The sequence below is a fragment of the Sorex fumeus genome, unplaced genomic scaffold, assembly GCF_029834395.1.
Source record: "Sorex fumeus unplaced genomic scaffold, SorFum_2.1 ptg000178l, whole genome shotgun sequence".
Lineage (NCBI taxonomy): Eukaryota > Metazoa > Chordata > Mammalia > Eulipotyphla > Soricidae > Sorex > Sorex fumeus.
The window spans coordinates 263,699-276,485 of NW_026606235.1; the positions used below are offsets into that span (position 1 = coordinate 263,699).

A 12,787-nucleotide genomic window follows, 5' to 3' on the forward strand; every position below is an offset into this window, starting at 1 on the left:
GAGGCGGCGCGAGCGCCCGCCCCGCTCCCGGCGGCCCCCGCGCGCCGCCCGCGCGCCGCCCCGGCCGCTCTAGCCGGCGGGCGGGCGGGACCATCGAGAGCCCGCGGCACCGCCCCCTCCCTGCCCGAGCGCCCGCTCGCGCGACTCCCACAATGCACCGCACAATGGCCCGACCGCCGCCACTACCGGGGCCTGAGCGGGCCTGGCGGAGCCCGAGCGCGGCCCGGCCCGCAGCGCGGGGCCCCGAGCGCGGTGAGTGCCGGCCTGGGCGCCGGGGGCGGCGGGGAGCGGGGCGGGAGGCCGTCTCGCGGGCCCCTCGGCGCGGGCCCCTCGGCGCGGCCGCCCACACCCCCACCCGGGGCTCCCACGGCGTCCGCCCAGGCCCGGCTAGGCCCGGGGCCGACCCCGCGCCCGGATCCGGGGGGCCGCGCTCCCGGGACCCCCGGCCCCGGCCCCGGGCGCCCCGGAGACCCCCGCAACGCGTGGCGGCCGGCCCCGGGACCCGGGGCCGGGGGACTCCGATAAGCTGCACCTGCTCCCCGCGCGGAGACACGCCTACCCGCGTCCACTCAGCCCCCTCCGCGGCCCTCGGACCCCCGCCCGCGCCTCCCGGGGCCGTGGCCCCCGCTTCGGAGACTTCTCTCGAGTGCCCGGCTCCGGGGCGCCCGAGTCAGCCCGATCTCTAGTTACTCTCCCCCCCCCCCAATAAAACTTGGCGATCGCGGGCACCTCCAGGCAGCCCCCCGTGGGACTCTCCAGCCCCATCGTAGCTGCCCCCCACCCCATTTATTTGGGGGGTCCCCTAGAGACCCAGATCGTTCGCTCCCTTCGCAGCCTGGAGCTCCCCCCTCCGCACCACTTGATCCTGAATTCCTGGATCTTACCCCCCACCGTGGCCCACTTCCATCTCCCCCCCTCGGCCGCCAGCGGATGGGTCGGGAAAGGGCCCCCAGCGCGCCTCCGGGATGGTTTTGGGGCGCACAAGTGGTGCTGGGAGCGGGTGCTTTCACCTGCTGGCCGGGCCTGGCTCTTGGCCGTGTGTTGTTCCACCTGTCAGCCAGGACCTGGTGGAGCCTAGCCTTGGTTTCCTAACCTTTCCCCAGGCCACCCCTCTCCCCCCCCCCCCCCCAGGTGAGAGCGCCCCCCCCACCCCGCAGTAGGGGGGGTGGGGGTGGGGGACCAGGTATCGGGTCTCCTCGGGTTTCCACTCGGTGGGAATGGGGCTGCAGTGTGAACCGCGGCCATTTGCTCGGGGCAGCCCTGGGAGTGGGAGGCAGGGGCACCCGAGGCAGGCGGGAATCAAAGGGACGCAGCGCGCGGGCCCATCGCCACTGACAGAGGCGCCGCAGCCAGCAGTCAGCCCGGCCCCTGCTAATCCTGTTTGATGTCTCCTGGAATGATGCAAGTCATTGAGACTCTCCAGCCTCCCTGTAATTTAATTCTCCCACCACTCTGGGGTGTGTGTGTGTGTGTGTGTGTGTGTGTGTGTGTGTGTGTGTGAGAGAGAGAGAGAGAGAGAGAGAGAGAGAGAGAGAGAGAGAGAGAGGGAGGGAGAGAGTTGGGGGTCAGCTCTCCCACTCCCCATCTCTCCTTTGGCTGGCCACGCAGTGTCTTTCCGATTTGTTGCTGGTGCCCAGGTCAGGACCTGGTTTCTTTCTCCTCCAAGTCTATTTATAATTTCCCAGTTGCTATTTTGGGTTCCGCTTAAGGGAAGAGTCTGTCCACCCCAAGGAACTTTCCTGGGTGTGTTTCCTCCTCCTCGGCAGGTGTTGAATTGAGTTCTTCAGATCCCCAAGTAGCTCTTGGGCAGGAGGGATAAAAGCTATTTTAGGGTAGTCACGGAGTGGAGCTGTTAATCCTCTGTGGGTCTCTTTAGTTAAAGAACTCTAGGATTAACCCTTTCTGTGCTGCAGGGGGCTTGATCTCTCTCGGCCGTTTTGGTGGGGGGGGGGCGGTGGGATTGGGAGAATTCAAGTGTGGCGGCTGAAGGTGGGAACGTGCAACTCGATACAAAGGCAAAGATAATAGCTGCCTTTTGTTGAGGACTTACAGCTCGCCAAGCCCTATGTTGAGCCCTTTGCATACCTGACTAAAATAATCCTTACAACAAGTCTGTGAGGTAAGTATTTTTAGCTTTAGCGATGAGGAAACAGGCTAATAATGGAGAAAGAACGAAGTTTCTATAGAGATGATGTAACACCATAAAAACTATAGTTTCATCAGAGGGCAGCAGGCATCATGACATACAACAAAGGACCGGCCGACGGGGAGCAGTTTGTCTCTGATTCAGCTTCCCCGGAGGGCTGGCCAGAGTTCCCAGAGGTGTTGGTATCTGGTGCGTGGAGCCTCCGTAGAAGGGGTTTCTAGTGTGGACATCTGGGCAAGAAAGAACCCTGCCCTAGCAGTTCTTAGGGACGACGGGAGGTAGAGAAAGGGGCGCCTGCTCCGAGGAGAGCTGCGAGGGAAAAGGGGAAGACCGTATTTGGGGGGGAGACTCTGGGAAGGGAAGGAAGCTCTGAGGTCTGAGAAGAAACATTCAAGAACGGGGGAAGAAGGACTCCTCCCGCCCTGAGCGCAAGAGGCAGACCAGCCCAGGCCTCCACAGTGGCCCCGCCTGTTCTCAGCACGTGTCTGTGTCTGATTTTTTTTTAATGGTAATATTCCTCAAGTTTATTTAGTTGTTAGTGTTTTTGCTTTTTGGGTCACACCCAGCAATGCTTGGGAGTTACTCCTGGCTCTGCACTCAGGAAGTACTCCTGATAGAGCTCAAGGGACCATATGGGATGCCAGGGATCGAACCCAGGTCGGCCGTGTGCAAGGTAAACGCCCTACCTGCTGTACTATCGCACCTGTGTCTGATTTTTCAAGGGCATTGTTTCACCTGTCCTCCACGCGAACCTTACCTCGGTACGGATAATAAATTCCTGCTTTGGAAATTGAGGAAACTGAGGTGGAGCAAAGGAACCTGCCCATGGTTTCAGGGCCAGTGAGAGGCAGCTCTTCTGATAGCAGGTCCAAGGTTCTTTCCATGCTACCTCTTCAGACCAGGCCCCAGACGGAATCGCAGGCTGAAAACTTAGCTATATCAGTAACTGGGAGGGATTGATTGTGTTTGTTTTATGGGAACAGGTTCTGTCAGCTTCCCTATAGTTAAGGGGAGAGCAAGAGACCAGAAGAACAGCTTTGAAAGAGAAGCTCACAGTTTGGCTCAGGAAGAAGTCTGAAGGAATAGGCCCTCTGAGGGGGCGAGCCTTGGGGTCTCCCCGCGTCAGAGGACTTTGCAGAGACCGGAGGGAGGCAAACTAGGTTTCCAAAAAGAGGCTCTTAAGGAAACCCTGACAGTTTGGGCTATGCGGCAGACCTGTCTGGTGACTGGGTAAGGACGTCCACTGGGGCTTTTTAATAGCTGAGGGAGGGGGCGGTTTGGGGGGGGGGGGCTGGGAGTAGGATCGGGGTGTTGGTGGTTTTCATTTTAAGGCCGTAGCCCCATTAAACGCAGATCAAGGCAAGCACGTGGCGGTAGCCTTCCTCCTTGGTTCTGTCAGTGTCGGCCTATGAGCCCCTCTTTCCTAGAAGCCCATTACTCACCCTTTCAGTAGCAGCACTCTACGCTGCCGTTTCTTGTTTGTGCTTGTTGGGGAGAGTAGATGAGGTGGACGTGTGGGAGGTGGGGGATGTACTGTTCTCTTTCTGAGTTTGTGCGGAATTTCCAGGGCTCAGCTCCCCGCCCCCCCCCCCCCCCCCCCCCCCCCCCCATCAGCCAGACTGATGCATCTTGCTTCCCTCTGGCTGTCACTTCCAACTTGCCAGAGGCTGCCGGGGAGAGGAAATTCCCTCCAAACCGTCTAGTTTGCCTCTTCAAACTCCATGCTCGTTCTCTGCCCAGTTCCAAGAGTATATTGTAATCACTGGTATTATAAACAGGTAATTCCACCCTCCTGAAGAAGGAGGGGACTCAAACAATGAAAGGCAGCCAGCAGAAGCCTTTGAGGTCTGTAGTGCAGCAGGCAAATAGGCCACGATGATTTGAAGGCTCAAGTGGGACTAGTTTGTGTGCCGCCTACCCCTCCCTCGCGTGTGACTCATGCACAGTGCAGCTACCTTTGTGCAGCACTTTCTAGGCAAATCTCCACTCGTGATGGGGAAATGCTGATCATATTACATGGCACTGTTTCTTCAGCACGCGGACCGGTTCCTGACCAGGACAGAGCTCATGGGAGGGATGAGCAGGGCTCTCTGGGGCATGAACCCGCTGATCCCATCCTCTTGTTCCGGGCAGTCTGTTGGGTGAATAGTCACTGGAAGCAGTGGGTGCTGATGAGCTGAGCCAGCGTTCCGTGGCCCACAGTATGCACGGTTGGCGCCTTCCCCAGATCCACATGGCCAATCCCCAGGCACCACTTTTGTTCCCTTTACGTGGACAATCTGGCCATGAGGATGACCGGATTTGGGCATGACCTCTTCAAGGGGTCACCTTCTGTTGTAGCAAGTTGCCTTGTGGCTGGCAGCTTCCGATGAGCTTGGAACTGAGGATAATCTCCCCTTTTGAGATTGAGGATGGTGATTCCCAAATGCTCTTGCTCTGAATTCATACAGGAAAAGAAATTGTGTCTCACTTTGCTCATGTCCATCCCTCTGCTCCCCACAAGGGAAAGGTTCGGGAATCAAGATTTTGGCTCTTCATTTTAGAAGGGCTATAAGCCCCGTTTGAACCAGAATTTCCAGACTCTGAGTTAAGACTCTGAGGATCAACTTATTATTCAGTGATTAGTTTGCTCATCTAAAAGAAAGTCCAGATTCATTTTCTATATGCAAGGTGTGTGGGGATGAAAGAGAAATAATCCGAGCTCTCAGGGCGTTGTGAGTCTGAAGGAGACTCAGTTCTAAAGTCAAGCCTGTCACCTGCTCCGAATCGGGAACTGCGTATATACTAGGAAGGTCTCTAGCAGGGCATGCAGCAGTTTGTGGTGTTGGAGGTTTTGGGCCCCTGGACCAAAAGAAGTAGTGGAGGTTGGGATGCCTCCAGATAGGCTGCAGGGGAAACCGTGTCCTTTCCTCCTCGGGACAGAACCCCTTGCTGTTGGTGCTGTTGCTGAGAAACAGGTGATCCAAGGGTGACTCTGCAGGGCGTCCATTTCCTTAAAAGTCTTTTTTTGGGGGGGGCAGGAGAGAGTGGGTGAGTAGGTGGTAAGGTGCTTGCCTGACATACGACCCAGTTTCGATATCCCGCCCATATGGGCCCCTGAGCCCTGTCAGGAGTGATCCCTGTGTGCAGAGCCAGGAGTAAGCCTGAGCAGCACCGCCCTGTGTGGCCTAAAAAAAAAAAAAAAAAAAAAGCCTTTTCCTCTCATCTGTTGCCTTTTGGGCATTTTATTGCACTTTAGCACCTCTATGAGGAGGAGAATTGTGGAAAGTTGGAAAGTTGTGGGTGAGGGAGAGGAAGGGTCAAGGAGGAGCTACTGGCTTTAGGCTTAGTAGAAAGGATGGAGTGGGGGCCTGAGAGAGTACAGCTGGGAGGGCGTTTGCCTTGCACGCAACCGACCCGGATTTGATTCCCCAGCATCCCAGATGGTCCCCCGAGCATCGCCGGGTATGCCCTCCCCTCCACCCCAAAAGACAGGATGCAGAAGTGAATCAGAAGAGAAAGTTTGGGATTGGGGGGTTGAACTTCCTCAGATGAGCTTGTTTCTTGTTAGACTGAGTGATACTGGTAATATTAGCTACCACTAAGCACTTACTAGCGGCAGAATTCTTATATGATTATCACAATTTGATCCTCAAATACACTTAGGAGATAGTTTCTGGGGCCACTTTCATAAACGAGCTGCTCAGAGAGTAACCAGTTGGCTGAGTGTTGCATGGCTTCTGCGTGGAAGGTCTGGGATTCCATGGGGCTCGAACCGCCTCCGGCGCTCCTGTCTCAGTGGTATCGGGCCCTAACCCCAGGCATTCTGCTGTTTCAGGTGAAGAGATTGTTTTCTGAAGGCTGCGTTGGAGGCCGTGACAGAGCAGAGAACCCATGTGGAGCTGACGGGGAGGCTTCCTGAGTGACATGGCCCTGCGCCGTTAGCCTTGCCATGACCACATTTTTCACCAGCGTCCCCCCCTGGATTCAAGATGCAAAGCAGGAGGAAGAAGTGGGCTGGAAATTAGTTCCCAGGCCGCGGGGCCGGGAGGTGGAGAGTCAAGTGAAGTGCCAATGTGAAATCTCGGGGACATCTTTTTCGAACGGGGAGAAGCTGAGACCTCACAGCCTCCCCCACCCAGAGCAGAGACCATATAGCTGCCCCCAGCTGCACTGTGGCAAGGCTTTTGCCTCCAAGTACAAGCTGTATAGGTAGGTGAGAATTGTCCCTCTTCCTGCCCAAGGTTCCCAAGACCCCACTGAATGCGGGACATTACCAGTGGCATAAAAAGCAGGTGAATTTGTCCCGTAAATGGACCCTGAACACCAGCCTTGGGAGATTACTTAGTATTTTTTATTCACTAAAAGAAGTGTGTGTGTGTGTGTGTGTGTGTGTGTGTGTGTGTGTGTGCGCGCGCGTGCGTGGAGAGGAGAGAGCAGATTCCCAAACTCCAGGGGTCACTTCTGGAGATGCTCCTCCAAGCTGCTCAGTGGTTCAGTTTTTGGGCCCAAGGATGCAGTGCTCCTCAGGCACCAGAATCCCCTCAGGGCTCCAGGGCTATACCTGGTGACACTTGGAGGCCATGTGGTGCTGGGGATCAAGTACGGGGTGGCTGCATGCAAGTAACCGCTGTACTGTTTCCTCAGCCCCTGAGCTATTTTGTATTCAGAAACTAGAACCTGGGTGTGTGTTACACAGCAATGAGCAAACTAGACTGAATACATTTTTTCAGTATTACTTGCCCCACCCCGTAAGTGGTGGGAGCAGTAGTGAGGTAATAGTGAGACTCAGGTAATAGTGAGACTCGGTCAGAAGTTAGCAATTAGTCTTTGGACATTAGCAGGCAGAGGAGGGAAAGAGAGAGAGCAACAGGCTTAACGTGCGTGCTTTGCATGTGGAGGGCACACCCCAGCCTCATCCCATGGTCCCCTGAACACGGAGCCACGAGTAGCCCCTGAAGACTGCCTGGTGTAGCCCCAATACCAAAAAAAAAAAAAAAGGAAAGGAAAGGAATCCGTGTGGTCCAGCCTGTAAATTCAGAGTAGAGGCTCAGGCAGGGAAGTAATTTCCTCCCGGTCACCCAGCCTCTTGGGTCCTGCAGTGCCTCTTCTGAGCCAGCCTGTTCAGGTGGTTGGTCCTGTGTTGGTAGAGCACAGCTGGGGAAGCAGCTGTTTAGAACATGACACCGGTCTGCCCGTCTGGTGTGCCGGCAGTCCTCGGGAAGTGCACGAAGCACGTCTGTCTGTCCCTGTCCTGTAGCAGGGCCAGACTGCAGAACCTTGTGGGCCTTTGCCGTAGCCAGATGCTTCCCACCCCTGCTGGCGCTTTCCTGAGTCTCTTAAGCCCATGAATCCCTACTTAAAGTAAAATGGACTCCGAAAGTCCTAGTGAAACGAGGTGTAGAGTAGAGCAACTTGAGGAGGAGGAGGCCTGGGGCTGGAGCGATATAGTACAGTGGGTAGGTACTTGCCCTGCATGCGGCCAACCCGGTTAGATCCCTGGGCATCCCATACCGTCCCCTGAGCCTGCCAGGAGTGATCCCTGCGTGCGGAGCCAAGAGTGACCGGGAATAACCCCTGTGCACAGCCGGTTTTGGGGTGTGGCCCCAAAACCAAAATAAATAAGCGCAGGGGGTTAGAAGCCAATTTTGTTTCGTCCTTACCTTTCCGATAGAAAACCATGAGCTTGCTCTCTGTGAATGAGCTAGACTGCTGATGCACAGGCATTTATCCGCCTCTCTCCATCCAGAATCGATTGAGCCCCTGTACATACCTGCCATAGATGCTAAGCTAGTGATGGAGTAGGGACCCAGAAGAGGTGGGGGTGCTGGCCATTGTCGTCTACTGGCTTCCTAAGTAGCAAACAAGTGATAGCCCCCCATTGTCTCTTTGGCTTTCTGCCGTTTCGGGTACCCGTTGTCAGTCACAGTCTCAGGGTTGTGTGTGATCGAGTACTTGAAGGGAAAGATCGTGGTACCTGCTGGGCTGGCTCTGGCCCTGTTCTTGTGCTTTTGTGCTTCGCTGGACCCCAGTTTGCTGTCCCTTTTGACTTTATGAGTGACCATGTGAATGTTGCTGCAGGAAAGGGTCTGTTCCATGAGGTAGGATTTCTGACTCCCTTGCGTCAGTTTGATCTTCGGCAGATTACTAAAGCCCCTTTGGTCCTCAGTTTTCTTACCTCCAAAATAAGAGAAATGAACCACTCAGCACAGCCTTGTCTGACATTCCCGTGTCAGATCTGTCCCAGCAGGTCCCGGAGCCAGTGGGAATGGCTACTCTCCTCGTGGAGAGGCGACTAAGTGCCCTCGAGAAGAGCTTGGCACTCCTAGGTGAATCCGGGTCTCCAGAAGGGCTGTGTTTAAATTCAGCCTCTGCCCTGCCTAACCGCTGTGGGCATTCAGCCTGCACTGCACCTTTTACTGCTGAGCACTTAATGACAGCTCGCGCAGGGCCTGTTAAAGGGGCCGCCCTTGCAGCCTGGCTGAGTTGACAGTGAAAGTACTAATGAGCTCTGGACTGCAATTCCCGGACTCCAAGCTGCTGTCCAACCAACTGAGAGGAGGGGGGACCAAGGAATGTAGAAACAATTTTAAATGTTTAAATGTTTCTGGTTATACAGTACAAATAGGCCGGATGAATTGTCCTCATATTGAAGCCATTCTCCTCCTCAGAAGGGAGGGTCATTTTTCGGTGGATCCTTTTTCTTTTCTTTTCCTTCCCTTCCTCCCCTCTCCTCCCCTCTCCCCCAACTCCTCCCCTCCCCTATTCTCCCTCACGCTTCCTGACGGTGCTTGGGGCCACTCTTGGTGGTGCTCAGCAGACTCTGCCAGTAATAGAACCCAGGCCTTCTGCATACCTCAGCCTCTGTGTGTGTGTGTGTGTGTGTGTGTGTGTGTGTGTGTGTGTGTGTGTCTGTGTATGCATATGCGCGCGTGCTTGCTCATGTTTGCCCATGTGCAGTCAAGGATCAAATCCAGTCCTTCGTATGCAAGGCCTTCTTTCTACCACTGAGTCTCATTCTGGACTCCCTTGCTGAAACATTCAAATACGTATTCCCATTCCCTTTTTTGGGGGGGTGGGGGGCAGGGGGAAGAAACACTGGTTGTGCTCAGGGCTTATTCCTGGTTCTGTGCTTAGAGAGCACTCCAGGGAGGGCTTGGGGGACCATGTAGGGTACTCGGGATCGAACCCGAGTTGACTGCCTGCAAAGCAAGCCCCCAACTCGCTGTACCGTCTTTCTGGCTCTGTATATTCCCGTCCCTTTTTATTTCCAAAAGGTATTATAGGATAGTGCTATATTAAGCTTCCTTTTAAAATTTTTTTTATAAGACCACTGGTACACCCCCTGTGGTGCTTCCCGATCGCAGAGGTGCTCCTAGAGATGTTTGGTTAGATGGTATAGGAACAGTTTAGTGCTCAGGCCTGGTGAGGCCACTTAGGACCACACCCAGCAGAGCCAGGGTGTAGGGTGCGGGAGAGTGCACCTGTGCCAGAGATTGCACTCTGACCTTCACACATGCTAGGCTAATCATCAAAAAACAACAACAAAAAAAGTTTTTCTGCCTTTCCTATTTCCCCCAAAGTAGTTCTCAGGAGTCCCAGGAGCCACTGAGTGAAACTGACCTTCTCTGCCAGTGCTCAGGCCCAGCTGTGCCTGGAGCCACTCGTGGGACACCGGGCTGTGCTGAAGGGCCCTTTGTGATGGGAATCAGACTTGGCCTCCGGCGTGCAGCATGGGCACTCCAGCTCGTTGAGCGGCCAGCCTGACTCTCCTGGATCTCCTCTTTTGAGTTAATTCCTTGTATCCTGGGAAATTGTTCCAGCTCAGGAAGTTTAGATATATTTTACTTTCCCTTTATTGTGTCATTAAAATTTTTCACATAACATTTGCGAAGGTGAATCAGAGCGCGCTCCAAAGGGCTGAGTGCTTGCTTGGCATGTGGGAGGCCTAGCTCAGCCCCCAGCACGACATGGTCCCCTGAGCATTGCCAGGAGTAGTCCCAGAGCTCCTCAGGTTTAGCTCCAATGTCCTTCTCATCCCACCAGAAAGAAAAGAAAACACAGGATTGGGGAGAGAGCACAAAGAACTGGAACACATGCTTGGGATCCGGGGGCCTTGCTGTCTGTCACATTCCCCTGGTCACTGCCAGGAGTGACCTCTGAGCACTGGAGTGCCAGGAGTTGCCCTAGAGCACTGCCAAGTATGACCCAAAAACAAAAGAAGCAAAGGAAGTACGTATACATTCAAAATTTTAATGGTGCCAAGAGATATACAACAGTTCTTCATTATATCACCTATAAACTGGCCATTTCTTTTTACCGTAAGTAGAATATTTTTTTGGGGGGGCCACACCTGGCGGTGGCGGTGCTCATAGCTTACTCCTGGCTCTGTATTCAGGGATCACTCCTGGTGGGGCTCTGGGACCATATGGGGATGACAGGGATCAAATCTGGGTTATTCGCATGCAAAGCAAGCACCCTGCCCACTGTACCATCTCTCCTGCCCCCAAAACTGTTGCTTTTTTGTATAGCCTTTCCAGAAATATTTAGGAAGAGCAAACATACATGGTTTTCCTTTGTTATACTTAGCAGCATTCTATTTTATTGCCTTTTCTCTGTTATATCTTAAAAGCTTGTTTGTTTTTTTTTAAATTTGAGTTATACTGTGGACTTAGCATATATCTATTTCTCTGTCGATGCTATTGATGGACATTTAGATTGTTTTTGTCTGTTTGTTTTTTTGCTATTACAACTACTATAGAGCATAGCGTAGCAGAGAGACCAGAGAGATAGTACAGGGGGATTGAGGCCTTTTCCTTGATTGAAGCTGATCCTGGTTCTCGCGCCGCTTGGTCCACCAAGTACTGCTAGAGGAGACCCTCCCTCCCCACAAAGCACAGAGTTGGGAATAACTCCCAGCACTGCTGGGTCTGGTCCTAAAACCTTTTCCCCCACACCCTAAACCAGATGATTTCACGTGGTGAAGGTCATCTGTAGAAATCCGTTGGCGTCCCATTCCATTTGACTCTGTGGCTCTGCTGTCATTTTTGTGCCTAATAGACAGGCCTGACCCTTTTCTCTTTCTCCCCCCGCTGCAGGCACATGGCCACCCACTCAGCTCAGAAACCCCACCAGTGCATGTACTGTGATAAAATGTTCCACCGCAAGGACCATCTGCGGAACCATTTGCAGACCCACGACCCCAACAAAGAGGCCCTGCACTGCTCCGAGTGTGGGAAGAATTACAACACGAAGCTCGGCTACCGGCGCCACCTGGCCATGCACGCGGCCAGCAGCGGCGACCTCAGCTGCAAGGTGTGCCTGCAGGCCTTTGAGAGCACCCAGGCCCTGCTCGAGCACCTGAAGGCCCACTCGCGCCGGGTCGCGGGCGGGGTGAAGGAGAAGAAGCACCCCTGTGACCACTGTGACCGGCGCTTCTACACACGGAAGGATGTGCGGCGGCACCTGGTGGTGCACACGGGCCGGAAGGACTTCCTGTGCCAGTACTGTGCCCAGCGGTTCGGCCGCAAGGACCACCTGACCCGCCACGTGAAGAAGAGCCACTCGCAGGAGCTGCTCAAGATCAAGACGGAACCCGTGGACATGCTTGGCCTCCTCAGCTGCGGCTCTGCCGTCAGCGTGAAGGAAGAGCTGAGCCCCGTGCTGTGCATGGCCTCGCGGGACGTGATGGGCGCCAAGGCCTTCCCCGGCATGCTGCCCATGGGCATGTACGGCGCCCACATCCCTCCCATGCCCAGTGCGGGCGTGCCACACTCCCTGGTGCACAACACGCTGCCCATGGGCATGAGCTACCCGCTGGAATCCTCGCCCATCTCTTCCCCCGCTCAGCTTCCTCCAAAATACCAGCTCGGATCTACCTCATACTTGCCCGACAAATTGCCCAAAGTGGAGGTGGATAGTTTCCTGGCGGAGCTTCCCGGAAGCCTGTCTCTCCCGTCCGCCGAGCCCCAGCCCGCCTCCCCTCAGCCGGCGGCGGCAGCGGCAGCCCTCCTCGATGAAGCACTGCTCGCCAAGAGCCCCGCCAACCTGCCTGAGGCCCTCTGCGCTGCTAACGTGGACTTCTCCCACCTGCTGGGCTTTCTCCCCCTCAACCTGCCCCCGTGCAACCCCCCCGGGGCCACCGGAGGCCTGGTGATGGGCTATTCCCAGGCAGAGGCGCAGCCCCTGCTCACCACTCTGCAAGGCCAGCCTCAGGATCCCCCGGGAGCCGGAGCCCCGCTGAGCTTCGGGCCTCTGCACTCCCTGCCGCCTGTCTTCACGTCTGGCCTGAGCACCACCACGCTGCCTCGTTTCCACCAGGCATTCCAGTAGCGCCCCCGGAGGCTCTCTTGTCAGGGAGCTTCGGCACCCACCCCATCTGCATCTCCCACGAAGGCAGCTGAGCATTCAGAGCTGGGTTCCAAGAGAAAGATTCCAGTATCTGTTCGGAGCACTTGGTTTGCGGTTCAGGCTCTCAGATCAATTTCAGGAGGAGCTCTGAGCCCCGGCCCCATGAAAAGATCTCGTACCATAGGACTTCAGGTATTTTTACTTTCCTTTTTGTCTTGTCTGAAATGGGAGTCGCACCTGACCCCCTCCCTCTCTAAAGCGTCAGAACCCCCTTCTCTCCGGAGGAGGGAGAGGCCTCTTGGAGACATAGAG

At 55.3% G+C, this 12,787-nt stretch overlaps 1 protein-coding gene across 1 annotated transcript; it reads left to right on the forward strand.

Annotated features, from left to right (window-relative positions):
* Positions 1 to 107: 107 nt before the first annotated feature.
* LOC130017158 (zinc finger protein PLAGL2) lies at positions 108 to 12,578 on the forward strand. Its single transcript, XM_056107869.1, has 3 exons — positions 108 to 252; positions 5,964 to 6,337; positions 11,224 to 12,578. The coding sequence occupies exons 2-3, from the start codon at positions 6,078 to 6,080 to the stop codon at positions 12,455 to 12,457; spliced, it is 1,494 nt and encodes a 497-aa protein (XP_055963844.1). The 5' UTR covers positions 108 to 252; positions 5,964 to 6,077; the 3' UTR covers positions 12,458 to 12,578.
* Positions 12,579 to 12,787: the final 209 nt, after the last annotated feature.